This window comes from Dipodomys merriami, unplaced genomic scaffold (assembly GCF_024711535.1).
Source record: "Dipodomys merriami isolate MVZ:Mamm:240054 unplaced genomic scaffold, mDipMer1.0.p SCAF_20, whole genome shotgun sequence".
NCBI classification, from domain to species: domain Eukaryota; kingdom Metazoa; phylum Chordata; class Mammalia; order Rodentia; family Heteromyidae; genus Dipodomys; species Dipodomys merriami.
The window spans coordinates 28,657,501-28,684,855 of record NW_027203382.1 but is presented as its reverse complement, the minus strand read 5'-3'; the positions used below and the strand labels follow the sequence as shown (position 1 = coordinate 28,684,855).

At 38.4% G+C, this 27,355-nt stretch overlaps 1 protein-coding gene across 2 annotated transcripts in view; it reads right to left on the bottom strand.

The window, feature by feature from the left end:
* Nucleotides 1–27,355, bottom strand: part of Fcho2 (FCH and mu domain containing endocytic adaptor 2) — a 134,697-nt gene that overhangs the window by 78,811 nt on the left and 28,531 nt on the right. For both annotated transcript variants that reach the window (XM_070031331.1, XM_070031330.1), the window contains exons 3-8: nucleotides 24,855–24,929; nucleotides 18,329–18,470; nucleotides 18,083–18,235; nucleotides 12,804–12,908; nucleotides 8,208–8,306; nucleotides 7,171–7,267 (exon numbers count right to left, since the gene is read on the bottom strand). In XM_070031331.1, coding sequence (XP_069887432.1) covers nucleotides 7,171–7,267; nucleotides 8,208–8,306; nucleotides 12,804–12,908; nucleotides 18,083–18,235; nucleotides 18,329–18,470; nucleotides 24,855–24,929 — 671 coding nt within the window. The remainder of the gene's footprint in view (nucleotides 1–7,170; nucleotides 7,268–8,207; nucleotides 8,307–12,803; nucleotides 12,909–18,082; nucleotides 18,236–18,328; nucleotides 18,471–24,854; nucleotides 24,930–27,355) is intronic.

The following is a 27,355-nucleotide window of genomic DNA, read 5'->3' as shown; positions in this document are numbered from 1 at the left end:
TCACTGGTGACCTACACTTGTAATCCTTAGCTAGTTAGGAGGCTGAGAGCTAAAGATTGCAGTTCAAAGTCAGCCCAGGCAGGAAAGTCTGTGAGACTCTTACCTCCAATTAACCACCAGAAATGACACTGTGACTCAAAGTGGTAGAACACTAGCCTTGAGCAAAAGAGCTCAGGGAGAGCACCTGGGCCCCCAAGTTCAAGCAATTGAGAAAATAAATAAATAAATAAATAAATAAATATTACTGCTCTGCAATACAAACAAGAAAAATCAGCCAGATTCTAAAATATTCCTAGAGCTGGGAAGGTGGCTCAATGGTAGAGCGCTTGCCTTGCATGCCTGAGGCCCTGGGTTCGATTCCTCAGCACCACATAAGCAAAAAGAAAAAAGCCAGAAGTGGCGCTATGGCTCAAGTGGTAGAGCACTAGCCTTGAGCTGAAGAGCTGAGGGACAGCGCCCAGGCCCAGAGCTGAGGGAGAGTGCCCAGACCCCCCCCCCCAAAAAAAGACTAATAAATGAAATTAGTGCGATATTTAATATCGAACATATTTTTGCATATTAGATGAATGGCTTGGGAGTAACTTTTTTTGGGGGGGGGGGGGGGTTCCGTCGTGGGGCCTGAACTCTGGGCCTGGGCACTGTTCCTCAGCTCTTCAGCTCAAGGCTAGCACTCTACCACTTGAGCCAAAGCGCCACTTCCAGCTTTTTCCTTACGTGGTGCTGAGGAATCGAACCCAGGGCCTCAAGCATGCAAGGCAAGTGCTCTACCACTGAGCCACCTTCCCAGCCCAGGAGTAACTATTTTTAAGGTCTTTGTTAAGCAATAAAATTCTATGATTCTAAAACTAAGTAATTTTCTTTACTTCTAATTATAAAATGAATCCCTATTTTCTATACTGATTTTGATTAATATTAATAACACAAGTCCTACAATTGAAACAATTCTCTCAGTTTTGTTTTTTGTTTTGTTTTGTTTATCAGTTGTGGGGCTTGAACTCTAGGCCTGGGCACTGTCCATGAGCTCTTCAGCTCAAGGCTACCACTTGAGCCACAGTGCCACTTCTGGCCTTTTCTGTTTTTGTGGTGCTGAGGATAGAACCCAGGGCCTTATGCATGCGAGGCAAGCACTCTATCGCTGAGCCACTTTCCCAGCCCCAAATCCTCCCAGTTTTAAAGGGTTATATTTAGCCAGGACCAGTAGCTCATACCTATAATCCTAGCTACTCACAAGTAGAGATACTCATATAGCTAGCCCAGCAGGAAGGTCCATGAGACTCTTATCTACAACTAACCACCAAAAAGCCAGAAGAAGAGCTGTAGCTCAAGTAGTAGAGCACTAGCTTTGAGTAAAAAAGTTGAAGGTCAACAGCCAGGCCTAGAGTTTAAGCCCTAAAACCTGCACTTAAAAAAAAATTATGCGGCCGGGCGCTGGTGGCTCACGCCTGTAATCCTAGCTACTCAGGAGGCTAGGATCTGAGGATCACGGTTCAAAGCCAGCCCGGGCAGGAGAGACCGTGAGACTCCTATCTCCAATAAACCACCAGAAAACCGGAAGTGGCGCTGTAGCTCAAGTGGTAGAGCGCTCGCCTTGAGCTGAAGAGCTGAGAGACAGCACCCAGGCCCAGAGTTCAAGCCCCATGACCGACAAAAAAAAAAAAAAAAAAAAAAAAAAAAAAAAAAAAAAAAAAAAAATTATGCGGGGTGCTGTAATCCTAGCTACTCAGGAGGCTGAAATCTGAGGATCATTGTTCAAAGACTGTGAGACTCTTATCTCCAATAAACAACCAGAAAACCAGAAGTGGTGCTATAGCTGAAGTGGTAGAATGCTAGCCTTGAGCTGAAGAGCTGAGGGACAGCACCCAGACCCAGAGTTCAAGTCCCACAAGCGAGTGTACACACACACACACACACACACACACACACACACACACACACACACACACACACACACACACACACACACACACACACACACACACACACACACACACACACACATTTTGAGGATGTTATTTTCAGTGCTTTATGTGGTGACTCTACAATTTCCTCAGAAAGCATTTTGCCCCATGTCCTATGTTGATCAGTTATAATATCCCACTATCCTTAACACAATGACTTACTCAAAAACAAGCATGTGATAAAAGGAGAATCTTCCTGAAAAGTAGTATGTTGACAATAAGAAAAAATAAAGTTTTTCTACTTGGAAGCTCATCGAAACAGATAAAGGTTTAGTGGTACTGATGCCTTCCCTCCCAGCCAATTCAGGAAGAGGCTTCAACAGGAGTTTAAGAAAGTAAAGCCAAGCAGAGACAAACATTGGAACAAAAAAGAATAACATGAAGTCTTACCAGGCACTAGTGGCTCCCACCTGTAATCCTAGCTTCTCAGGAGGCTAAGATCTGAGAATTGTGGTTCAAAGTCAGCCTGGCAGGAAATTCCACGAGACTTATCTATAATTAACCACCAAAAAGCCAAAGTGGAGCTTAGAGCGCGAGCCTAGAGCAAAAAAAAAGCCTAGGGACAGTGCTCAGGCCCTGAGTTCCAGCTCTAGAACCAGCACAAACCGAAACAAAAAAGAAGGCTTAGAGGGGCTGGGAAGGTGGCTCAGTGGTATAGAGTGCTAGCCTTGAGCTGAAGAGCTGAGGGACAGCGCCCATGCCCAGAGTTCAGGCCCCACAACCGGACCCAAAAAAAAAACTTATTTTAATGTATTTTAATGCATTCCTGTCAGTCTAGGTTAAAGAAAAGATCAAGGCATGGAATTTTTGCTTAAGCTTGCTGACATTTGCAAACAAAAAAGTCTCTATTAAACTGAGCCAGAAATGACCGATTTTGACCTGAGTGCCCATTTCCAATACTGGCCAGAAGCTGCCTGCAGCAGTGTGATAAGAGAAATTCCTAAGTCTTCTTTGGATGAAAAATGCAATGATCTACTAGCAGTATCTTCCATGAGTAAGACTGTACATGTGCCATATACTTGTCAGCCTTTGTGTGAGCAGTGCCTTAGGAAACAACAGCGGCAAATAAGTGAAGAAGCAGTAAAGGACCCCAGTGAAGCCAAAAGAGTAGAAGAAAAAATAAAAAACAAAGACAAATCAAGAACTGGCTTTCCAAAATGCCAATCACCAAAAAAGAAAAAAGAAAAAAAAAAGCCAAATCAAAGCTGGGCATGAAGGCTGATGCCTGTGCTAAGGCTGGCGAACTGAGAGCTCCAGGCCAGCCTGCACTTCACAGAAAGACCTTGTACAACTTCAGCTTTTCATTTTAATATTCCAACCATTCTGATTTAATATTTAAAAAACTGTTGATTTTTCTTTAAGCTGATTTTCTGGTTTCTTTCTTTTTTCTAAAATATGCTCTGGAGGGCTGGGAAGGTGGCTCAGTGGTAGAGTACTTGCGTTGCATGCATGAGGCCCTGGGTTCGATTCCTCAGCACCACATAAGCAGAAAAAAGCCAGAAGTGGGGCTATGGCTAGCCTTGAGCTGAAGAGCTGAGGGACAGTGCCCAGGCCCAGAGTTCAGGTCCCACGACCGACCAAAAAAAAAAAAAAAAAAAAAAAAAAAACCAAGGCTCTGGATCATCTATGACTTGAAAGGAAAAAGTTAACACTTCAATTCAAGGCATATTTATAACTGAAGTTTTTACTGAGATAACTAATTCACATATATTGTAAAAAGCAATCTAAGCGAACCCTAGTATACCCTGCTCAATTTCCCATGATAATATTTTTATAAAACAAAACTATATCATCACAACTAGAATACTAATAACTATAATCTACCAATTATGTTTTTCCTCCTGAGGCATTTTTAACTGGCCAATACATTTCATTCTATCAACTCTTCTAAAGACTCTATGTAAATTCCACTTGTTTTCCAATTGTTTTCTACCCCCTTTACTGGTCTTCATTTGTAAGTTAATCTCTTTTGGAAGGGGTTCTGGAACGTCATACTATTCTTAAACACTTTACCATCTTCATATATCTTCATATATCATATACCTATCTTTTTCTCTCATTCAGTTTATTCTAATTTTTCCAAAGCATCAATCTTGGGATCAAAAATCCTAGAAATGAAGTCCAGTTCTACTACACACTGGATTAGGCAAATCATTTACCTTCTCAATATTTCCACATCTGTAAAACTGGAATCAAAGAACTTCAAGAGTTGGTAAAAAGTGTGCCTGCAATTGGTTCATAACATGGAGCTAAGTGCTCACTAAACATTTACCATAAATATTTAGTGTTCATATGACTTTTCTAATAGTAACATCATTCACTTCAATCTCTTTAATGCTCTAATCTTAACATTATATTTGTTCATCATTCAACAAAAATATTTTTAAAAAGATTTAATAATTGATTTTTTTCACAAATGCCAAACTTAGCTCGAGGCTAGTGGCTCATGCCTATGATCTTACCTACTTGGAAGGCAAAAAGCAGGACTATAGTTTGAGGCCAGTCTTAAAAGACCATACACAAGACGATACCTCAGCTAACTACTGAGCATAGTGGTGAATGCTTATCTGTCCAGCTGCATATGAAGCTAATATTGAGAGGATTTTAGCACCAAGCTAGGCCAGGTAAAAAAAAAAAAGTTCAAGACATCCCTATCTCAAAAGAAAAAGCTGGGCATGGTGGCACATGCCTATCATCCCAGATAAAAGAGGAAACATAAATTGGGTGATTGTGGTCCAGGCTGGTCTGGGCAAAAAGCAAGACCCTATTTCAAAAATAACTAGAGCAAGAAAGTATTAAAAGAGTGGTAGATTGCCAGCCTACCAAGCACCAAGTTCAAAACAGTACCATAAATAAATTAGCTAATTAATTTAAGGCAGACAGCAATGATTAAAAAAAGGAATAGGCTGGGAAGGTGGCTCAGTGGTAGAGCGCACCTTGCATGCCTGAGGCCCTGGGTTCAATTCCTCAGCACCACATAAGCAAAAAGAAAAAAAGCCGGAAGTGGCGCTGTGGCTCAAGTGGTAGAGCGCTAGCCTTGAGCTGAAGAGCTGAGGGACAGCACCCAGGCCCAGAGTTCAGGCCCCACGACCGGACCCAAAAAAATAAAGATTACAAGTAGTACACTAATAGTTCATAACTGTATAGTCAAAAGGTGAATTGCTATAACATATAAATAGAACTGTAGGAAAAAACCTCTACTGTCCTAGGATAGGAAACATGCGAATTCATCAGGCAGGTAGAGAAAGCATGGGAAGAAGATCTGAGGGAGAAATACTAACACAATTCAATCAATCAATAAGATTTGAGAAGTAATGAAATTTGTAAAAAAGAAACTAGGTTCTGTGAACGATGCTAAAGAAAAATGGTTGCCAGATATCTATCTCTACAAAACCTCTATTTTTCTGAATTCCATACTATATTTTAACTTCTTAACTGGACTGAGTTATATTTACTTGTGGAGTAAAACAAGTAACTTACAGTAACTAATAAGCAAATTCAAAAAATCGACAAAACTAACTATGCTAAGCATTAGGGAGAAATAGTCTATTTATTGTATGTGCTATATAATAAGGTGTTTCAAAAGTAGAATTTGGGGGGCTGGGAATGTGGCCTAGTGGTAGAATGCTTGTTTTGCACGCATAAAGCTCTGGGTTCGATTCCTCAGTACCACATAAACAGAAAAAGCCCAAAGTGGTGCTGCAGCTCAAGTGGTAGAGTGTAAAGAGATTCAGGGACAGTGTCAAGGGCCTGAGTTCAAGCCCCAGGACTGGGGAGGAAAAAAAAAGTAGGATTTGGGTTCCTATAATCATTTATTAATAAAACCACAAAGTAAGATTCCTATTTTCATTCTCTCACTGGTATAATCCCAATGTTAGAACAATGTCCAGTATACTACTGACACTTGATAAAAATATTCGTTGAATGTGTATGTGCATAGGAAAAGAAATTAAATTCTTTTTTTTTGGGGGGGGGTGGGGGGTGGGGGTTGGTCATGGGGCTTGAAATCTGACTCTGGGTCTGGGTCTGGGTCTGGGCCTGGGCCTGAGCCTGGGCACTAGCCCTCAGCTCTTCAGCTCACTTGAGCCACAGTGCCACTTACATTTGCTGAGTGGTTTATTGAAGATAAAAGTCTCACAGACTTTCCTGCCTAGACTGGCTTTGAACTGTGATCCTCAAATATCAGCCTCCTGAGTAGCTAGGATTACAGGTATGAGCCACCAGTGGCTGGCAAGAAATAAATTCTAGGGCTGGGAAGGTGGCTCAGTGGTAGAGTGCTTGCCTTGCATGCATGAGGCCCTGGGTTCAATTCCTCAGCACCACATAAGCAGAAAAAGCCGGGAGTGGTGCTGTGGTTCAAGTGGTAGAGCACTAGCCTTGAGCTAAAGAACTGAGCTGAGGGACAGCACCCAGGCCCAGAGTTCAGGCCCACGACTGACAAAAAAAAAAAAAAAAAAAAAAAAGAAATTAAATTCTAAGAGTCTATGTTGATCTCAATGGTCAAAGGGCTTAACATTCTCTCCCAAACTTATTAAAATGGCTTTCTGTAGCTAATTTCCTTTCACAAACTCTAACAAACTGTAAATAGGTTAGTAAAGGTTATATAATTTTTGTGGAGGGTGGATGAGAGAGAAAGACAGAGAGAGAGAAAGAGAGAGAGAGGGCACAAGTGCATGCACAAGAGCAACTGAAACATACCTCCACTTCCAGATTTCACTGGTTAATTGGAGATAAAAGTCTCCAAAGAACTTTATTGTTCATGCTTTCCTCAAACCGTGATCCTCAGATCTCAGTCTCCTTGGTAACTAGGGCTACAGGTATAAGCCATGAGCTCCCAGCTCTAAAAACTAAATACTACTAAATTATCAACTGCTAAATGCTACAACAAAAATCTCCATAGAATATAATAGCTGAGATTCTATGCAGATTTTTAGGTATGTTCTATTTTATAGTTTGAAAGTATGATTCAGTTCAGATACATGATGAAAAGTTAAAATCACCCATGGTACAGATGAATTTAAAGACAAATATTATTCAGATATGTGGCTCATCTGTAATCCCACAACCTGGGAGACTGAGACACAAAGATCATGATCTGGACCAACCTGGGCTACAGAGTGAGACTCCATCTCAAAAAGGGAAGAAAAAAAGGCAAACATTTGTTATGAGATTTACAAATTGAAAATGTTTCCCTTGTGCTTAATCATCTTACCAGGTCTTTCCTTCCCAGTGCCTTTTGATTCAGCAAATTTTTGTATCAAACTTTCAACTGTTGTATTAGCCATATTATTTATAAACTCTTCATGAACCTATTAAAACAAAACAAAGACCATTTTTTTTCTTTTTCCACCAAAATTCTTATGCTAATTAAAACTTACAAAAACAATACAAATTTATAAAAACAATAAGGCTGGAGAGTGGCTTAAATGGTAGAACACTTGTATAGCCAGCACTAGGGAGTGAATTCAAACGCTAGTGCTGTCAAAAAAATTAATGTAATGGCAAAAAAAAAAAAAGACAATGATAATAGTTTGGGATTTTAGTAGCAAAGCATAACAGATTTCATCCTACTCTACTATAGTTTAATGTACCCTAAATTATAAATTATAATTAAACTTCCTCTATATTTTCAAAATATTTCTAAGTTCAAGTTCTTTAATTTACAAAAGTTTCTGCTCTATCTAAAAAAAAACAAACTTTTTTTTGGTGCCAACACCAGAGCTTGACCTTGGAGTCTTGCTTGGCTTTTTTACTTAAGCTGGTGTTCTACCATTTGAGCCATACCTCCAGTTCTGCTTTTTTGCTGTCTGCCCAGATTTAAACAGCAATTTTCAGATCTCAGCTTTGTGAATAGCTAGGATTACAGGCATGAACCACTGATGCACAGCTACACATAGTAAAACTTGCAATCAGAAATATTTAAAAATTAGTAATTTTTGAATACTATAAAAGAGAACTGTACAGTTTGTTTTTTTAAAAATTGTAACAAGCTATTTAAAATAACCATAGTCATTTAGCTATATACTAACTATATAGTTATATAGTAACTAAATACTATAGCACTTAGCTACAATTATTCTATAAATAATTTGAATTACATGCTTGATGAGTAAATAATTAAAAATATATCTAAATACATATTTTTACAGGCATTAATTCAGTATATCTGTGAGCTTTAGACACTGATATTTATAAAGTGCCAAAAATTTTCATAAATCAGCTGAACATCAAGTAAAATAATGTACTTACCTGACCTATTTGCAAATGAATTTCCTTTATAGCATTCAATAAGGATCCTATAATTTCCTTTATGTGAATGAGATGAGTTTCTTCAATATCTTGAAATTTCTGGATAGTAAAACATAAAATTTCTGGGTAGTTACACATAAAAATATAGATGCAGGGGCTGGGGAGTTGGCTCAGTGGTAGAGCGCTTGCCTTGCATGCCCAAGGCCCTGGGTTCAATTCCTCAGCACCACATAAGCAAAAAGAAAAAAAAGCCGGAAGTGGCGCTGTGGCTCAAGTGGTAGAGCGCTAGCCTTCAGCAGAAGAGCTGAGGGACAGCGCTCAGGCCCAGAGTTCAGGCCCCATGACCGGACCCAAAAAAAAAAAATATATATATATATATAGATGCATACAAAAACATATTCTGGGATCAAAAGATTATAGAAATCATTTCAATTTAGATAACCAACTTAAGTAAGTTAATTTTTTTTGGGGGGGGGTCCGATCGTGGGGCCTGAACTCTGGGCCTGGGCACTGTCCCTCAATTCTTCAGCTCAAGGCTAGCACTCTACAACTTGAGCCACAGCGCCACTTCCGGCTATTTTTTTCTGTTTATGTGGTACTGAGGACCTCATGCATGCAAGGCAAGCGCTCTACCACTGAGCCACCTTCCCAGCCCTGCAAGTTAGTTTAGATAGCATTTAACAATACATCTAGACAAATGAATTTACACTAAAAAACAGCTCAGAGAAAAGTTAATGTATTTTGCTTATATAAACTTTTCCAGAGCTTAAAAATAATTCAAGTTCAACTCTATAAACATGGTTTAAAAAACAGAGACCCAAGAGAATAATTACAAAAGCCAAGGAAGAAAAGTTTCTAAAACTGAAAAACTGTATGATAGCAGATCAAAAGCTAGAGTTTACCTCTGAAGCCTTCATAATCTTTTTTTTTTTTTTTGGGGGGGGGGTCCGGTCGTGGGGCCTGAACTCTGGGCCTGGGCGCTGTCCCTCAGCTCTTCAGCTCAAGGCTAGGGCTCTACCACTTGAGCCACAGCGCCACTTCTGGCTTTTTTCTTTTTTGCTTATGTGGTGCTGAGGAATCGAACCCAGGGCCTCTGGCATGCAAGGCAAGCGCTTTACCACTGAGCTACCTTCCCAGCCCTGAAGCCTTCATAATCTAAATAAAGACTTTTAAAATGTCTTTACAATCCTTGATATGTTTAATGTATTCTCCAAAAGAGGTACTCTGTCATTTGTAAGAAAGCCTGTGTACTCTCAACATAGCACCAAAGGTAAGGATAGGATCAGATCAGCATAAAACACACAGATCCTCCAAGTGCTGCCTGAGGAATGGGTAGAACTGGTCGGGATGTTGTCTGGAAAAACCTCCAAGGTACTCTAACATTTATACCTGAGAGAAAAAGTTGCTGCTAGCCTTGGCTTCACAATAAGCATTAAAAAGTCCTGAGAAATACTGGAACAATGGAACTTCATTTTGCTTAATCCAGTGTTTTCTAAAGTTTGACCTCACAACCTTATTTAATGTTTTACTTGCCCCTTAAACATCACTATCAGCTGGGCACCGATGGCTCACGCCAGTAATCCTAGCTACTCAGGAGGCTGAGATCTGAGGATCACGGTTCAAAGCCAGCCCAGGCAGGAAAGTCCATGTGACTCTTATGTCCGATAAACCACTAGAAAACCTAAAGTGGCACTGTGGCTCAAGGTAGAGAACTTGCCTTGAGCTGAAGAGTGCAGGGACAGCGCCCAGGCCCAGAGTTCAAGCCCCACGACCGACAAAAAAAACCCAAAAACATTACTATCACACAATGTTCCTCAAAACAGGGTTTGGGAAGTGCTGAGCTATCAATATCCAAACAAAATACATTCATCATTTCTTTTACACAAACCTGATTACCCTTTATTGCCAACTTAAACTGGTTCTAAGTAACTGGCCTAAATGATTTATTATTTTTCTCTGTATCGTATGAGATTACTTCCCCTCATATTTAATGTTTAAATTTCTTCAGCATGGAGTAATGTGATCAGAAATCACTAAATTTCTTTTATATCTCTGGGCTCCAAAGTTTGGGGACACTTTTGCCCTACCAGTCTCCCAGTCATTCTTTTTTTTTGGTTGGTTGTAGGGCCTGAACTCTGGACCTGGGCACTGATCCTAAGCATTTCAGCTAACACTCTATCACTTGAGTCACAGTGACACTTCCAGCTTTTTCTGCTTATGTAGAGTTGAGGAATCAAACCCAGGGCCTCATGCATGCAAGGCAAGCATTCTACTACTGAGCCACCTTCCCAGCCCCCTCCCAGTCTTCTTTAAGTCTTAGTTTCATGTCTCCAAAAGCTTTTTCTCTCCAAAAATAACCTAATCCAAATTAGGTCATTCCTAGCAGGGCACCGGTGGCTCATGACTATAATCCTAGCTACCCAGGAGGGTGAGATCTGAGGATCTCGGTTCAAAGCCAGCCCAGGCAGGAAAGTCCATGAGACTCTTATCTCCAATAAACCACCAGAAAAACCTAAAAGTGGCACTGTGGTTCAAGTGGTAGAGCACTCGCCTTGAGCTGAAGAGCTGAGGGACAGCGCCCAGGGCCCAGAGTTCAAGCCCCATGACTGACAAAAAAAAAAAAAAAAAGAAAAGAAAAGAAAAAGAAAAAATTAGGTCATTCCTATTATCTTATCTCATGGAGTGAAAATACCTTTTTCCCTTGTAATATTTATACTTTGTTATCTAATAATCAAGTGCTTAATGTCTGCCTCTCATTCTGTTCTATGAAACCCATGTAAGTTTTATTATTTACAGATATAATCTACATAGTCAGCATCTACCACAGAGCCTATGGAATGGTAGCTAAAGACAGATGAATTTTAGCATGTAAACCTTTTGGGTTTCTGAGATGTCAATCATTCACTTCTTCAAGTGAGACAGAAAGTACATCTATACGAAGTACATCTTTTGTGCTTATCAGATGTGTACCATGAGCTGGGAACTATTTTAAATGCTTAGGATGTAACAGTAAACAAAACAATCAATTTCTCTTCTCACAGAACTGCAATTTACTGAGAAAGAACAAACAAAAAATATGGGTAAAGGAGCTCACTAGGTCCTTCACTATGTTTCTAGCTTCTCAAACATAATGACTATGTTCCAAAAAGAAGTTCCAACCACTACTAGCCTTACCACAAGAGTTTTAGCCCACCACGAACACAAAGCACAGAAACAAGCAAACCTGATACTGTAAGCCACTTATTTTGTGAATGCCTTATAGAATATCTGTGGGCCTTTGAAAGATTGTGAGGATATAGAGAAAGCTATTTTATGATTTAATGCCAAGAAAAAAAAAGTACAAGCCAGGTGACAATGCCTATAATCCTAGCTACTTGAGAGTCTGAGATAGAAGGATGGAAGTTTGAGTGAGACTCTTATCTTTAATTAACCATCAAAAGCCTGAAGTCAAGCTATGACTCAAGCTATGGTTGGTACAGTACCAGCCTTAAGTAAAAAAACTAAAGGATAGTACCCAGGCTCTGAGTTCAAGCTTGAGTACCAGTCCAAAAAACCCAAACAAACAAAAAAAAAAACCCTACAAAGCTAGGTATATATGTAAGCTACTTAATATGATAGTAAAATTAAGTTCTGCCTCTTGATTTGTTTTGATATATGGCTTTAGAGTGATAATTTTAAAAGGATTCTTCCTTTCTCTTAATAAAATGAGTTTTACCAGAAAAAAAAAAAGAAAAATTAAATTCCCAGTATCTTAATCAGCAAGGTATTGGTGGCTCACACCTGTAACCCTACTCAGGAGGTTAAGATCTCAGGATCTCAGTTCAAAGCCAGCCCACGCAGAAAAGTTTGTAAGATTCTTATCTACAATCATCACCAAAAAGCCAGAAGTAGGGCTGTAGCTCAAGTGACAACCCCAGTACCAGAACAGAAAAAAAAGAAAACGATAATGATAAATACTAAGATAGTAAAACAAGAAAGAAGACAAAGAAGAATGGAAATCAATTTATGAAAAGCACCTACTTTAAACCTGACCGTTAACTAGGTTCTAAGGAACATCAAATTGGATATACAAATTGGATAAAATTTAACTAAGTTTATGGAAGATAGACTTTTTATTTTTATTGTTTTATTTTAATTTTTCTTTAATCAGTCGTGGGGCTTGAACTCTGGGCCTGGGTGCTATCCCTGAGCTCTTCAGCTCAAAGCTAGCGTTCTGCCACTTGAGCCACAGCACCACTTCCAGTTTTTTGGTGGTTTATTGGAGATAAGAGTCTGCCGGGGCTGGCTTTGAACCACGATCCTCAGATCTGAGCCTTCTAGGTAGACAGTACTATTGGCGTGAGGCTTGAGCCCCCAGCTCAATTATCTTTAAATACCTTCTTCTACCTGCATATGTCCTTATGACACCACCATTATAACATCTTGGTCCACAAGCTCACAAACAAAATTCAATACCTTAAAATACCACAATATTAGAACATTTAGTCTGGGTATCTAAACATTTCTAAGACTAAATTATATATGACAAATATTGTGTTAATAACTGTAAATAATACAAATGTGCTATTTTCAATTTAATGTCTTAAAATTACCAACCTGAACTGTTTCTGTCATTTTCTGTTCAAAATCAGCTTTTGCTAATGCATATCTCTCCACATAGAGTTTATAGGTATCTGTAGCTTTCTTAGATTTAACAGCTGCCTGTAACAAGACAAAAACATTTTAAACTACACATTAACCTTTTTTCTTTCCTAATATATTTTGAAATAACAAAATAAAACATATTTTAAGAGTTCAGTATGACAAACAGCCAATTTTAATAGCTTGGTTAAGCCTATCTTGGTCATTTTATTTTTATGGTCAAATAATAACTCAGAGATTAAATACTGACTCTCCTTTCTATCTGATCAAATGTACTTTGAAAACTTTAAATATGCTTACTTTATAACTTAAGAGTATTATGACTATACAATATATAACCACATTATAATTATGTGAAGTTGCTAAGACTATGTCAACACACTATTGCAAAGAAATTTCCTATCCACAAGAAAATCTGACAATACCATCAGAAGCACTTGATATTCTTTCTGTCCTTGCATCTTTCTTCTTTCCTTGATGACAAAACACACACACACACACACACACACACACACACACACACACACACACACACACACACACACACACACACACACACACACCATTTACTGTTTTATTAAAGTCTATCAACAAAGTTCAAAAGTTAACACTTAGGGACTGGGAAGGTGTCTCAGTGGTAGAGCGCTTGCCTTGCATGCATGAGGCCCTGGGTTCCATTCCTCAGGACCACATAAGAAAAAAGCCAGAAGTGGCGCTGTGGCTCAAGTGGTAGAGCGCTAGCCTTGAGCTGAAGAGCTGAGGGACAGCGCCCAGGCCCAGAGTTCAGGCCCCACGTCCAGACCCCCCCCCCCAAAAAAAAGTTAATACTTAGTTTTCCTTCATTGTTCTTATTTTCTATTATGTTCAACTAAAGCAATGAATTTTTAAATGTTTCCTATTTTTTCAAAATTTCTATCCCTAAAAACAAACTTCTAGTATAATATCACAGTTCTAGTTTTATTACTTAGTAAAAAACAGCAATATACTAAATATGAGAAAGTGAAGAATATCAAAGTAAGTTATACAAGGGATCTTTTCTTCAAGGACTTTTAAAGAATACAACCCTCTGAACAGCAAAAGAATTTATCAAAAGAATTCTAGGAAATGGAAACAAAGTTTTTTGTTGGTGGTGGTATTGTTTTGTTGTTGCTGTTGTCTCATTTTTTTTGGTGGTGGAGGTGGTAAAATAGGCACAGGAATGGAAGGAAGAAAGGTAAACAAATGCATATATACTATATACAAAATGAACTATGAAACTTCTGGGCAAGGATAGGAAGAAGAAAATAGAGGAAAAGCAAAGGAAGGAGTGATATTGTCCAAGAAGCACTGTACTTACCATCTGACTTAAGGAACTGTAACAACTCCTTAATAGTAAGTAAATAAGTAACATAAACAAAACAGAAATTATTTTCTTTCTTCTCCATTTTTCCCTACTTCATCCTATACTAAATAAATCCTTTCTATAACTTAAAGTCATCCTACAATCTATAGGGTGATTTTTAATAAAAGTCTAACAAAATTATGTGATCTCATTAGCAAACCCATCTTTACTTGCTTCTTTTCCTAAATTTTACTCTTTTTCTCTATTGCTTATTAAATTATGATTTAGTAATTTATGTTACATATTAAGACATGGCTTACAATCACTCCTAAAGATTTGAAAGATTTTTAAAAACTATGACTATGTCCACAATTTTAAAAGTAATTTATTCAGCTTTCTTGTAGTCTTTATTTCTTTTCCCTTTTTTTCAGTGCTGGGGAATCAAACATAAAGCCTTGAACACACTAAGCCAATACTCTACCACCACTGAGCTACATCTCTAGCCATCTTTCTTTTCACAGGTACTATACACGTTAAGATACTTGCACTTCTCAACTTACCATTCAAGCGATTTTCTAACTTCTTATAACTCACTATTTAATCATGTACCTCAGCTCTCCAAGAAAAGAAAAGCTTCTTACAGACAGAAGGGAATATAATGTATTTAGCCTTTAATAACATTCACAGTATCTAAACAAAGTGACAAACTTGGAACTAAAATTCTGACTTGCTATTACATATAAATTATTACATCATAATCTAATTGTCAATCAGAAAAATATTTGAGTACACTATTTAGGAAAGTGTAAATATTCTAATAAAATTACAGCTAAAATAATCAATTTTTATTATAATAATTTATGAACTGCAAAAGTTCAAATAATATTGTTTAAATTTTTCTTGATTATTTTCCAAGTAAACACAAAAGCTGTTTATGGACAATTCAGTAATGGTTTTTGTTTTTTTTTACTGACAAAGAACTTATGATGTCATTAAAAATAAAGGATGAGGCTGGGAAGGTGGCTCAGTGGTAGAGCCCTTGCTTTGCATGTCTGAGGCCCTGGGTTCGATTCCTCAGCACCACATAAGCAAAAAGAAAAAGCCAGAAGTGGCGCTGTAGCTCAAGTGGTAGAGCACTAGCCTTGAGCTAAAGAGCTGAGGGACAGCGCCCAGGCCCAGAGTTCAGGCCCCACGACCAGACCCAATAAATAAATAAATAAATAAATAAATAAATAAATAAATAAATAAATAAATAAATAAATAAATAAATAAATATAAAATAAAGGATGATCGCCTGGAAGAAAATTACTCCTTATAGAAGACCTGTATTTCTAGAATATAAACAAAGTAATTATTCGTAACATTAGTCATCACATAATAAAGGAATTTAAGAGACAGAAGAGGCATGGAGTTAGGAGGGAGAGGAGAGAATGATGAAAGGGTGATATTGGTCAAGATGAATTGTACTTAAAAACAGATTTGTTGAATGATAACCCTTTGTACAACTAAAGGTAATAAAAATATAATTTAAAAAAAGAGAAAGATGGAAAGAATCTCCTGACATATCATTTCTTCCTTCTATACTCGTCTCTAGAATTCTGAAAAATTTGTTAACCAGGTCTTCACTAAGTCAAAGACAAAAATAGTCATTTAAAATTTGTACACCAATAGCTAATATAAGTCAACGAAAAACCTGTACACCAGTAAATTTTCATTTTTCCCATATAAAATTATACCATAATACTACTGATGTAGCTATTCAATTTAACATGCTAATTACTACTACTAACCATAAAATTGTCATCTTTAGCTCAAAGGTTAAGAACTGAATCTAACCCAAAATTATAAGCCAGTTAGTCCCTTTTGGAATATACTCTCTGATATTAACAAAACTAAATTTTTCATTTCCCCTATTTGGAAACATTAAGGAAGAAAGAAGGTACTTTTTAAAAGTTCTAATTCTTTTTAACACAAATCAATAGTTCAATAGTATCATTCATAAAATACAGATGTCCTTTTAAACAAATATCTGCAACACTGGATTGTGGTTTAGAACAAAGGTGGATTCAATATTTATAATAACTACCACAGGGATATAGAAGAAATTTTAGAACTATATAGTAGCAAACACTTTCATTATATTTGCTTTTTTTTTTTTTATGTGACAGTCCTGGGGCTTCAAGTTGGGGCCCTTAGCTTTTTTGCACTCTACCATGTAAGCAACACCTCCATTTCTAGCTTTTTAGTGCTTAACTGCAGATAAAAGTCTCATGGACTTTTCTGACCAGACTGGCTCAGAACTATAATCCTCACCTATCAGTCTCCCGATTAGTTTTAGGATAGAGGTTGTGGGCCACCAGTGAAAAGCAAGAATGAAATCTGAAAAAGAATTTGATTCTTGAAGTGTTTTACAAATGACTAAAAGTATTATAAAAAAGGACGTAGGAGCAAATTTAAAATGTACTCATATTTTTTTAAAAGAAACTGCTTTCGTAAGAAATAGCTAAAGAGTAATACTGAATTACTGTCTACACTTTATAAATAGTATGCTAATACTATGAATTCTTCAAGTAGATCTATAGAAACTACAAACCCTAGTAGATTGGCCATGTAAAGTCATCACTAAAAAGGAAGATGAAAAATTTGAGGTTTTTTGTTTTTGCTCTTTTTATGGTGCTGGAAATCAAAAGTGGGACCTTGCACATTAGGCAAGTGTTCTATTGAGCTACACCACAAATTCTGGAACTTTTTTTTTTGGGGGGGGGGAGTCATGGGGCCTGAACTCTGGGTCTGGGCGCTGTCCCTCAGCTCTTCAGCTCAAGGCTAGCACTCTACCACTTGAGCCACAACACCACTTCTGACTTTTTCTGCTTATGTGGTACTAAAGAATCGAACCCAGGGCCTCATGCATGCAAGGCAAGCACTCTGCCACTGAGCCACTTTCCCAGCCCTGGAACATTTTTTAAAATTATTTGCTGCTTTTTATTTTTTCCTTTAAGAAATTTCCAATTTGTTATACAATATATATTTTATTATTTCATTATGTTGTATAAGAGCTCAAGCCTATTACAATATCATTCCCTAAGTATATCAGATTTGGATTATCTAAGAATTATAATAACATGAGCAGTCAATCTATTTCTTAATTAACATTTGAACAAAGGGCCTAAATGTATAAGCATGTACTTATGTATTTATGAGTTATGTTTCATAAATCATTTTTAAATTAAGGCAAATAAAAAATTACAAATATAAACTTCAAGACTTCTTAAATTCTAAAATCCAAACCTTAAAAAGCTTGTTGATCAGCTCCCAAAGCCATGGATAGTTTCAAAACAAAGTAGAAAGTTAGTACAAGTATCAACCTTTAGTATACCCATTTCACAAAGCATATTTAGTTTCTAAAGCAGAAGTGTTCATATTTAACTTTGAAAATACATATAATGCCCTAAAATCCAGATCAAGGCATCTATTTCTTGAAGTGTGTTCGTTATCTTCTCAATATATTCTCCAGATTTTAACTTTATGCCATCAATTACAAGGTAGTTCTTTGTTTAAAAAACTGTTTTCTTATAATTCAAATGATTGTAACAAGAGGTTTCTAGTTATCATATCCCTTTATGTATTCAGTGCTTTTTGAGCAGTCATCCCTTCCACCATTCTCATTCATCCCATTGACTCCTTTTCCCAGACTCATTTCATATTTCCTACTTCCTTTATCATGCATGTACATTGAGTATTCTGGCTGAATTTGTTCCCCATTCCCTTTTTCATTCACCCACACTCTCCCAGTAACCCCCCACTCCAATTAGTTTTAGCTTCTTGATATTCATTTTGTTAAACTGTATGTTGACTAGTCAGAAGGTATTCCAAGGAATTCCACGACTGCATGTACTATTTCTATTACAATTACCTTTTCTATTTCTCTTTGTGTAGCTCCTTCCTTTTTCAGACGCTCTTGTTCTACACACTTGGCATTGTAAATTTCCTTGGATTTCTGAAGGGCCTGAGTTATGCTCTGAATGGTTTGAACAGCTTCTAGAGTTCCTGCAACTTCTTCTTTCGTCTGTTTGGCATGATGATTTAACAAAATGAATAAACCAGAAAGTACTTAATATCTAACTAAGCAATACTTTCATGAGAAAAAAAAAAACAATACCTTTTTATGAGATTTTACTTGTTCTTCTCCATACTTCTGAACTTCTTTTATTAATTCCTGTAATTTTCTAACAAGATCCAAGTGACAATTTGCTAATTTCTCTGTAGATGTTTTGAATACATCCCACACTGGAGCAAACGTTCTAAGGAAAAGGAACAACATAGAAATAATTCACTAAAAGAAAAAGAAAGGTTTGGAAGTGATGCTGTGGCTCAAAGTGGTAGAGCACCATGAGCAAAAGAGCTCAAGGACAATACCTAGGCCCTGAGGTCAAGCCCCACAACAGAAGAAGAAGAAGAAGAAGAAGAAGAAGAAGAAGAAGAAGAAGAAGAAGAAGGAAGAAGGAAGAAGAAAGAAGGAGGAGCAGGAGGAGCAGGAGGAGAAGAAGGGAGAAGGGAGAAGGGAGAAGGGAGAAGGGAGAAGGGAGAAGGGAGAAGGGAGAAGGAAGAAGGAGGAGAAGGAAGAAGGAGGAGAAGGAGGAGGAGGAGAAGAAGGAGGAGGAGAAGGAGGAGGAGAAGAAGGAGGAGGAGAAGAAGGAGGAGGAGAAGAAGGAGGAGGAGAAGAAGGAGGAGAAGAAGGAGCAGGAGCAGCAGCAGCAGCAGCAGCAGCAGCAGCAGCAGTGCACTGGTGGTTCATGTCTGTAATCCTAGCTACTCAGGAGGCTGAGATCTGAGGATCGCAGTTCAAAGCCAGCCCAGGCAGGAAAGTCCGTGAAAATCTAATCTCCAATAAACCACCAGAAAACTGGAAGTGGTACTGTGGCTCAAGTGGTAGAGTGCTAGCCTTGAGCTGAAGACTTCAGGGACAGCGCCCAGGCCCAGAGTTCAAGCCCCACAACTGACCAAAAAAAAAAGAGAGAGAGAGAGAAAGAAAAAGAAAAACTTTAAAGTTCTAAGATGGAACTACTAGAAATAATAATGAAGACCAAATTAAAATAACAGAAAGATTGGCTGAGAAGGTGGCTTAGTAGTAGAGTGCTTGCCTAGCATGCACGAAGCCCTGGGTTTGATTCCTCAATACCACATAAATAGAAAAAGCCAGAAATGGCGCTGTGGCTCAAGTGGTAGGTAGAGTGCTAGTCTTGAGCAAAAGAAGCTCAGGGACAGTGCCCATGCCCTGAGTTCAAGCCCCAGGACTGGCAAAAAAAAATTTTTTTAATGGAAAAACTAACAAACTGATCTTGATTTTCTATTTTTTCATCCTTGGTTAATTACTGAATGTATTCCTGTCACAAATGTGGATTAATTTTATGTCACATATCACAGATCCTTCTCAATTACATTGCTTTCTATATTGACTTAGCTATTAAAAGCTGAATTAGATGGGCTGGGAAGGTGGCTCAGTGGTAGAGCGCTTGCCTTGCATGCCTGAGGCCCTGGGTTCAATTCCTCAGCACCACATAAGCAAAAAGAAAAAAGCTGTAAGTGGTGCTGTGGCTCAAGTGGTAGAGCGCTAGCCTTGAGCTGAAGAGCTGAGGGACAGCGCCCAGGCCCAGAGTTCAGGCCCCACGACCGGATAAAAAAAAAAATTAAAAAAAAAAAAAAAAAAAAAAAAAAAAAAAAGCTGAATTAGAAAGTTTATCACTATTGTTAAAAATTAAATCAATCATCAAAATTTTAACTATGAAGTTTCTATTTAAGATGCTTCTCTGAAAGTAAAGTTCCTATGAGGCTAGGTATACAGCTCAGTGTTGAGTGCTTTGTCTACCATTTAGGAAGTCCTGGGTTCCATTAATAATAGTAACAGTTTCTCTGAATTTAACATTCAAGAAGCAAATTTTTTTTTTGGGGGGTCCAGTTGTGGGGCCTGAACTCTGGGCCTGGGCGCTGTCCCTCAGCTCTTCAGCTCAAGGCTAGTGCTCTACCACTTGAGCCACAGCGCCACTTCCGGCTTTTTGCTTATGTGGTGCTGAGGAATCGAACCCAGGGCCTCAGGCATGCAAGGCAAGCACTCTACCACTGAGCCACCTTCCCAGCCCCAAGAAGCAAAATTTTTGCATGTGATATTTTATATCTTTATTTAAGAATTATTTAACAGAGCCAGGCGCTGGTGGCTCACGCTTATAATCCTAGCTACTCAGGAGGCTGAGATCTGAGGATCACGGTTCAAAGCCAGCCTGGGCAGGAGAGACCGTGAGACTCCTATCTCCAATTAACCACCAGAAAACCGGAAGTGGCACTGTAGCTCAAGTGGTAGAGCGCTCGCCTTGAGCTGAAGAGCTGAGGGACAGCACCCAGGCCCAGAGTTCAAGCCCCACGGCTGACAAAAAAAAAAAAAAAGAATTATTTAATAGCAATAACTGCTGAAATGTTTGGGCATTATGATTTTCTCTACCTATGCACTTCAATAATTCATTAACAGTGAAGGATGTGACATTCTTGCCTACCAATTTTTTTCCTCAAAATTAAGGATTTATACCTTCAGCAGTCTCAAGTACAACCAAGAATTGGTACAATTATCCTATTTTGGATAGGACTTTGGATGTCCTTGCTTAGTTTAAATTAGCCTGGTTAATAGAGAATCATCTTAATTTATGCTTTGTTCAAGTTCTTGCTTTAAAGTATCTTCACAATAAAACTTCCAATACAAAACAAAAGAAACTGCAGCAATGACTACTAAGAGGTCAGGGAGTGAAATTACTTATTTATTTTTATGTGTACTTTCTGCAAATCACTACATTTCCTAACCAGTAGAAAAGTGAACTGGAAACAATCATTGTATACAGTAAGAGTCCAACGACGCTATTCAAAATCTTTTTGATACATTTCCTGATCAGTTCTTATCTCACACCAAAGTCTCATAAGCACTAAGCTTAGCAAGGAGTTAAGCAGAAAATTTCAAGAAAAGATACCAATAATGCATCTTCTCACTAAAGTACCAAAATACATGTACTTCAATTCACATAAACCTGGTATTAGGTGAGATTTCACAAAGACAAAAACACAATGTCCCTTTACTTCACACTAAAGGATTCTTTATACTCAAACGGGATTCAACACATAATTTCTTCAAAAATTGTTTAAGAAGTTTTAAATCTCACTCAAATTTTAAGTTTGACATATACATCTATTTTCTGGGGCCAAGTATAGATATTACTGTATATACATTAATAAACACTAAGGAAAATAAATAAGAAATTCAAAGTCTATTTAAATGCAACTGAACATGAAAGACAAAATTCAACTTAATGCTAAACTATGCAACAGTAAACAACAACATAAATATTTAAAATCTTAGCTGGGCATTGGTGGCTCCTGCCTATAATCCTAGCTACTAGGAGGCTGAGATCTGAGGATTGCAGTCAAAGCCAGCTCAGGCAAGAAACTCCCTGAGACTCTTATCCAATAAACCACTCAGAAAGCCAGAAATGGCGCTGTGGCTCAAATGGTAGAGCGCTAGCCTTGAGCCTTGAGCTGAAGAATAGTACCCAGGCCCAGAGTTCAAGCCCCAGGACTGACAAAAAAAAAAAAAGGAAAGAGAGAGAGAGAGAGAGAGAGAGAGAGAGAGAGAGAGAGAGAGAGAGAAGAATCTTAACAAACTTAAGAGATGGTACAACAAAAAATAACCTATTATTTATGGAAATACACATTCCAAAGGCAGTAATGTTGTCAAGAAACAAAGCTGATGTCAAAAAATATTCTGTCTCGGGTCTGGGAAGGTGGCTCAGTGGTAGAGCGCTTGCCTTGCATGAGGCCCTGGGTTCGATTCCTCAGCACCACATAAGCAAAAAGAAAAAAAAAAGCCGCGAGTGGTGCTGTGGCTCAAGTGGTAGAGTGCTAGCCTTAAGCTAAAGAGCTGAGGGACAGCGCCCAAGCCCAGAGTTCAGGCCCCATGACAGGACCCAAAAAAAAAAAAAAAAAAAAATTATGTCTACCATATTCCTAAAAACTAAAAATAGGGTAGAATATTATAATAAAACCAAGCCCAATTAGTTAAAACTCCCAACACACTTTTGTTATTCCAGTTAACTTTTCTGGCTCTTCTAGTGTGATCAGAAAAGAAGAAACTGGGTTTTAGAAGTTTATTATAATAGAAAGAAGAGGGTGCCAAAAAAGTAAGAAAAGGGAGTAGGGATAAAGTTATGAAAAGGAAGACAAATGGGAAGGAAAAAAATAAAAGCATTTCTCAACCACCAGTCTCCGTTCTTCAAGGTGGAGTTCCCAGCCTTCCCACTAGACTTGTAAGGACCTTTTAGTTGTGTGGTTGTCAGCATACACGTAAAGGGCAGGGACTCTACACTGGGAATGGACTGAGATTTCAATCCCCCTTGGCCCAATCCCAAGGCCAAGCAACTTTTGTTTAATCTAAACATACTGCAGAATATTTACATAAAGTAGGTGTTTTTAGCTATTCTGAAAATCACAGAATGATTTTAAAATCAGTTAATTTGTATTGACCATCGTTATAAAATATAAGTTAATATAAAATTTTTCATGAAATTGACAAGTTCACAGAAGTTCACTGCCAAAATCTTGTTAGATTAACTATTTCAACATCTTAGCTGAGATAGAATCTTCCCTCAACATTTTTTTTTGGGGGGGGGGGTAGTATGAGGTTTTGAACTCAGGGCTTCATGTTTGCAAGGTAGGTACAAACATAAGCCCTGTCCCCAGTCCTTTCCTCAACTTGAATATAATTAAACAAGATTCTTTCCAGAGTTATTATAGGTTTAGACTATAGAACTATTCTTTCCATAATTTTTATGGCTGTAAGTTTTTTTCATTTTAAAGAGTCATTACTTTTCAATTTTTTTAAGAAACACGTTTCTTGAATACAAATTGTTTAGAGGATTTATTGAGTCTATTAAATCATGTGAATATTTAAATTTTTTGTTTTTTTTTGTTCAGTCACAGAGCTTGAACTCTGGGCCTGGGCACTGTCCCTCAGCTCTTCAGCTCAAGGTCAGCACTCTACCACTTGAGCCACAGTGCCACTTCCGGTTTTCTTGTGGTTAACTGAAGAGTTTCAGGGACTTTCCTGCCCGGGCTGGCTTTGAACCATGATCCTCAGATCTCAGTCTCCTCAGTAGCTAGGATTACAGACAGGAATAAGCCACCAATGCCAGCTTCAAATAATTTTAAATTATTTCAATAGTTTTGTCTCAATTGAGTTTTGTTTTTGTTGCAGTTTTTGTTGTTTTTTGTTTTGTTCTTGAGAGATAATTTTACTCTGAAGACAAGAATGTCCTCAAACTCACAATCTTCCTCATTCACCCTGCTGAGTGCTGGGGTTGCAGGATTAGACCACCATACCTGGCAATGTAAGGATCATTATTAAGCGTACAAGAGAATTTCAGTTAACTTTAAGAAACTAGAACAATCTGTCTATATGTAATAAAGCATTTATAATCTCAAACTACTGAATGGCTAGGTAAAACACTAAGTTTCAGTATCTTTGCATTAACTGATTCAGCAACTTCAATGATTATTTTCAGTCAGTCAAATGTATTCATACAAAGATGACATTCATTAACAAGCATGTACTCATAAATGACATGCTGAATTGTAACCCCTTTATGCAACTTAAAGATAATAAAAATATATATTTATAAAAGATAGACATTCTAAATAAGTACTTAGTAAACTATGCATGTATGTTGACATTTTGATCAACAAATAACATTTACAATAATAGAAACCACTGGTCCCATAAACTTTTTTTTGTCAGTCGTGGGGCTTGAACTCTAGGCCTGGGCGCTGTCCCTGAGCTCTTCAGCTCAAGTCTAGAGCTCTACCACTTGAGCCACAGCACCACTTCCAGTTTTCTGAGTGGTTTATTAGAATAAGAGTCTCACAGTCTTGGGCTGGGAAGGTGGCTCAGTGGTAGACCACTTGGCCTTGCATGCCTGAGGCCTGGGTTCAATTCCTCAGCACCACATAAGCAAAAAGAAAAAAGCCGGAAGTGGCACTGTGGCTCAAGTGGTAGAGCACTAGCCTTGAGCTGAAGAGCTGAGGGACAGCGCCCAGGCCCAGAGTTCAGGCCCCACAATCGGACCCAAAAAAAAAAAAAGAGTCTCGCAGTCTTTCTTGCCCGGGCTGCCTTTGAACCGCGATCCTCAGATCTCAGCCTCCTGAGTAGCTAGGCTTATAGGCATGAGCCACCGGCACCCAGCCTTGGTCCCAATATGCCTTAGTTTGCCAGACCTGAGGCTTGAACTCAGGGCCTGGGCACTGTCTCTGAGCTTCTTTGAGTCAAAGCTCACACTCTACCACTTGAGCCACAGTGCCACTTCAGGCTTTTTCTGTGTATGTGGTACTAAGGAATCAAACTCAGGGCTTCATGCATGCTAGGTCAAGCACTCTACCACTAAGTCACATTCCCAGCCCAATGTCTTAGTTTTTGCAAATATACTCTATGTTGTTTGCAGAATAACAAAATCTCATCTGACACATTTCTGAGAATATGTGGTTAAGTGATTATTGATATATCTTAATATCACAATACTTATAAACTACTATACCCTTAATATAAACTTAATATTCCTAAAAACCTTGACTGAATGAACATGAATTAGAAAGTAACTCACCCAAGCTGTGAATAATTGCTTGCAGATTTTGCTAGTTTTGTCATTGATCTGGAGTATGCTTCTTCTATTGTAGCTCTGTTAAATGAAATTTTCATATTAGAGAATCTTGTTTAATGATCAAAACCATATCAAAGTGATCAAAATACAAATAAAGGAGTCAAAAAAGTACAATGAAAAAAAGCTTCTTCAATAATTGGTGTTGGGAAAACTAGACATCTATAAAATTTGATCTCTGTTGTCACCATGCACCAATACCAACTTAAAGTGGAGCAAAGATGTCGATGTCAGAACCAAAACTTTGAAACTAGTGCAAGATGGCGTACAAGAAACATTAGAACTTATAGGTATAGGTAGGAACTTTTTGAAGAGTCCCAGGGATCCAGAAAATAACGCTAGAGACTTGATAAATGAGATTAAATCAAAATAAAAAGTTTCTGCACAGCAAAGGTCACAGTTACTTAACCAGAAAGACAGTCAAAAGACTAAGAGAAAATCTTTTTTTTTTTTTTTTTTTTTTTTTGTGAGTCCGGTCCTGGGGCCTGAACTCTGGGCTTGGGCACTGTCCCTCAGCTCTTCAGCTCAAGGTTAGCGTTCTACCACTTGAGCTACAACGCCACTTGCGGCTTGTTTCTTTTTGCTTATGTGGTGCTGAGGAATGGAACCCAGGGCCTCAGGCATGCAAGGCAAGTGCTCTACCACTGAGCCACCTTCCCAGCCCCTAGGAGAAAATCTTTACCAGCAATCTGACGAACACCTAATATCCAAAACTACACAAAGAACTCAAAAAATTAACACCCACCCCCAAAAAAGACATAATAAACCAAGCAATAAATGGGCAATGGAACTCAGAGTTCTCAAAAGAAGAAGCAAGAAATGCTCAACAACACTGGCCATAAAGGAAATTCAAATCAAAATAACTTTGATTCCATCTCACCTTTGTTAGACTGGCCAATATCAAGAATTCAAACAACAACAAACTCCGGCAGAGATGTAGGGGAACCCTATTGCACTGCTAGTGGGACTATAAACTAGTACAATTCTGAAAGGCAGTTTGGAGATTCTTCAAAAAACTAAACAGAGAACTCCCTATGACCCAGCCATACCACTCTTGGCCTCTACCCAGATCATTACAAGTCAGGATACAGTAAAGACACTTGCATATTCATGTTCACTGCTGCACTATCACAAAAGCCAAGTCATGGAAACAGCCCAAGATGCCAATGGAATTTTACTCATCCATTAGAATGAGTAAGATTATGTCATGTGCAGGAAAATGGATAGACCTAGAAAAAATCATGCTATACTCAGAGAGACAAATGGCACATATTTTCTTTCATATGTGGTAGCTAGATCTACACTAGAACTGGAGAAGACAATCTGTACAACACTGTAGGCATTCACACACAAACCTCAGATTAAAGAAGGATACCCTTAGGGGAGGAAACCAAAGCAGAAACTCTTTTGAACACACTATCAAAACTAATTCCAGAAAAATGGAAATACGGGTTTTGTACTGTTATTGTTGGGGGGGGGGGTTATAGGTTTTCTTTGTTTTTGTTTTTTTGCTTTAGCTTTTGTTGCTGTCTTTTTTAGGAGGGGGCAAAGGAGGGGCCTAAAAAGGGAGGAAAGGTGAACAAATGTAATCATGATAGTCAGTATACACTATGTAGAAAATGAACTATGAAGGGATAAGGAGGGGGAAACTGGGGAAAAGCAAAGAAAGAATGACACTGTCCAAAAAAGTCATTTGTGGTTGAGCACCTGTGACTCATGCCCCACACTGACGGCTAGGCTTGTAATCCTAGCTACTCAGGAGGCTGAGATCTAGGATCATGAGTTGAAGCCAGCCCCAGGTAGAAAAGTCCATAAAACTTGTTTTTTGCCAGTCATAGGGCTTGAATTCAGGGTCTGGACACTGTTCCTGAGCTTTTTTGGCTCAAGGCTAGCACTCTACTATTTGAGCCACAGTGCCACTTCTGGCTTTTTCTGTGTATGTGGTACTAGGCTTCATGCATGCTAGACAAGCACTCTACCCCTAAGCCACATTCCCAGACTACCCTGGAGATTCTTATTTCCAATTAAGCAACAACAAAACAAAACAAAACAAAGAAAAAGAAATGCAGCTGTGGTTCAAGTAGCAAAAAAGGTAAGGGGCAGTGTCCAGGCCCTAAGTTCAAGCCCCAGTATTGGCACAATAAAAGAATAGCAAACTGATCGTAGAAAGAGCTCATAAACTGAGGTTAGTGAAATAGAAAATATAAAAGACGATGAACAAATCCTGTAATTGATTCTTTATAAAAACTACCAAGGGGCTGGGAAGGTGGCTCAGTGGTAGAGTGCTTGCCTTGCATGCATGAGGCCCTGGGTTCGATTCCTCAGCACCACATAAGCAGAAAAGGCCAGAAGTGGTTCAAGTGGTAAAGCCTTGAGCTGAAGAGCTGAGGGACAGCACCAGGCCCAGAATTAAGGCCCCACTATGGACAAAAACTACAACAACAACA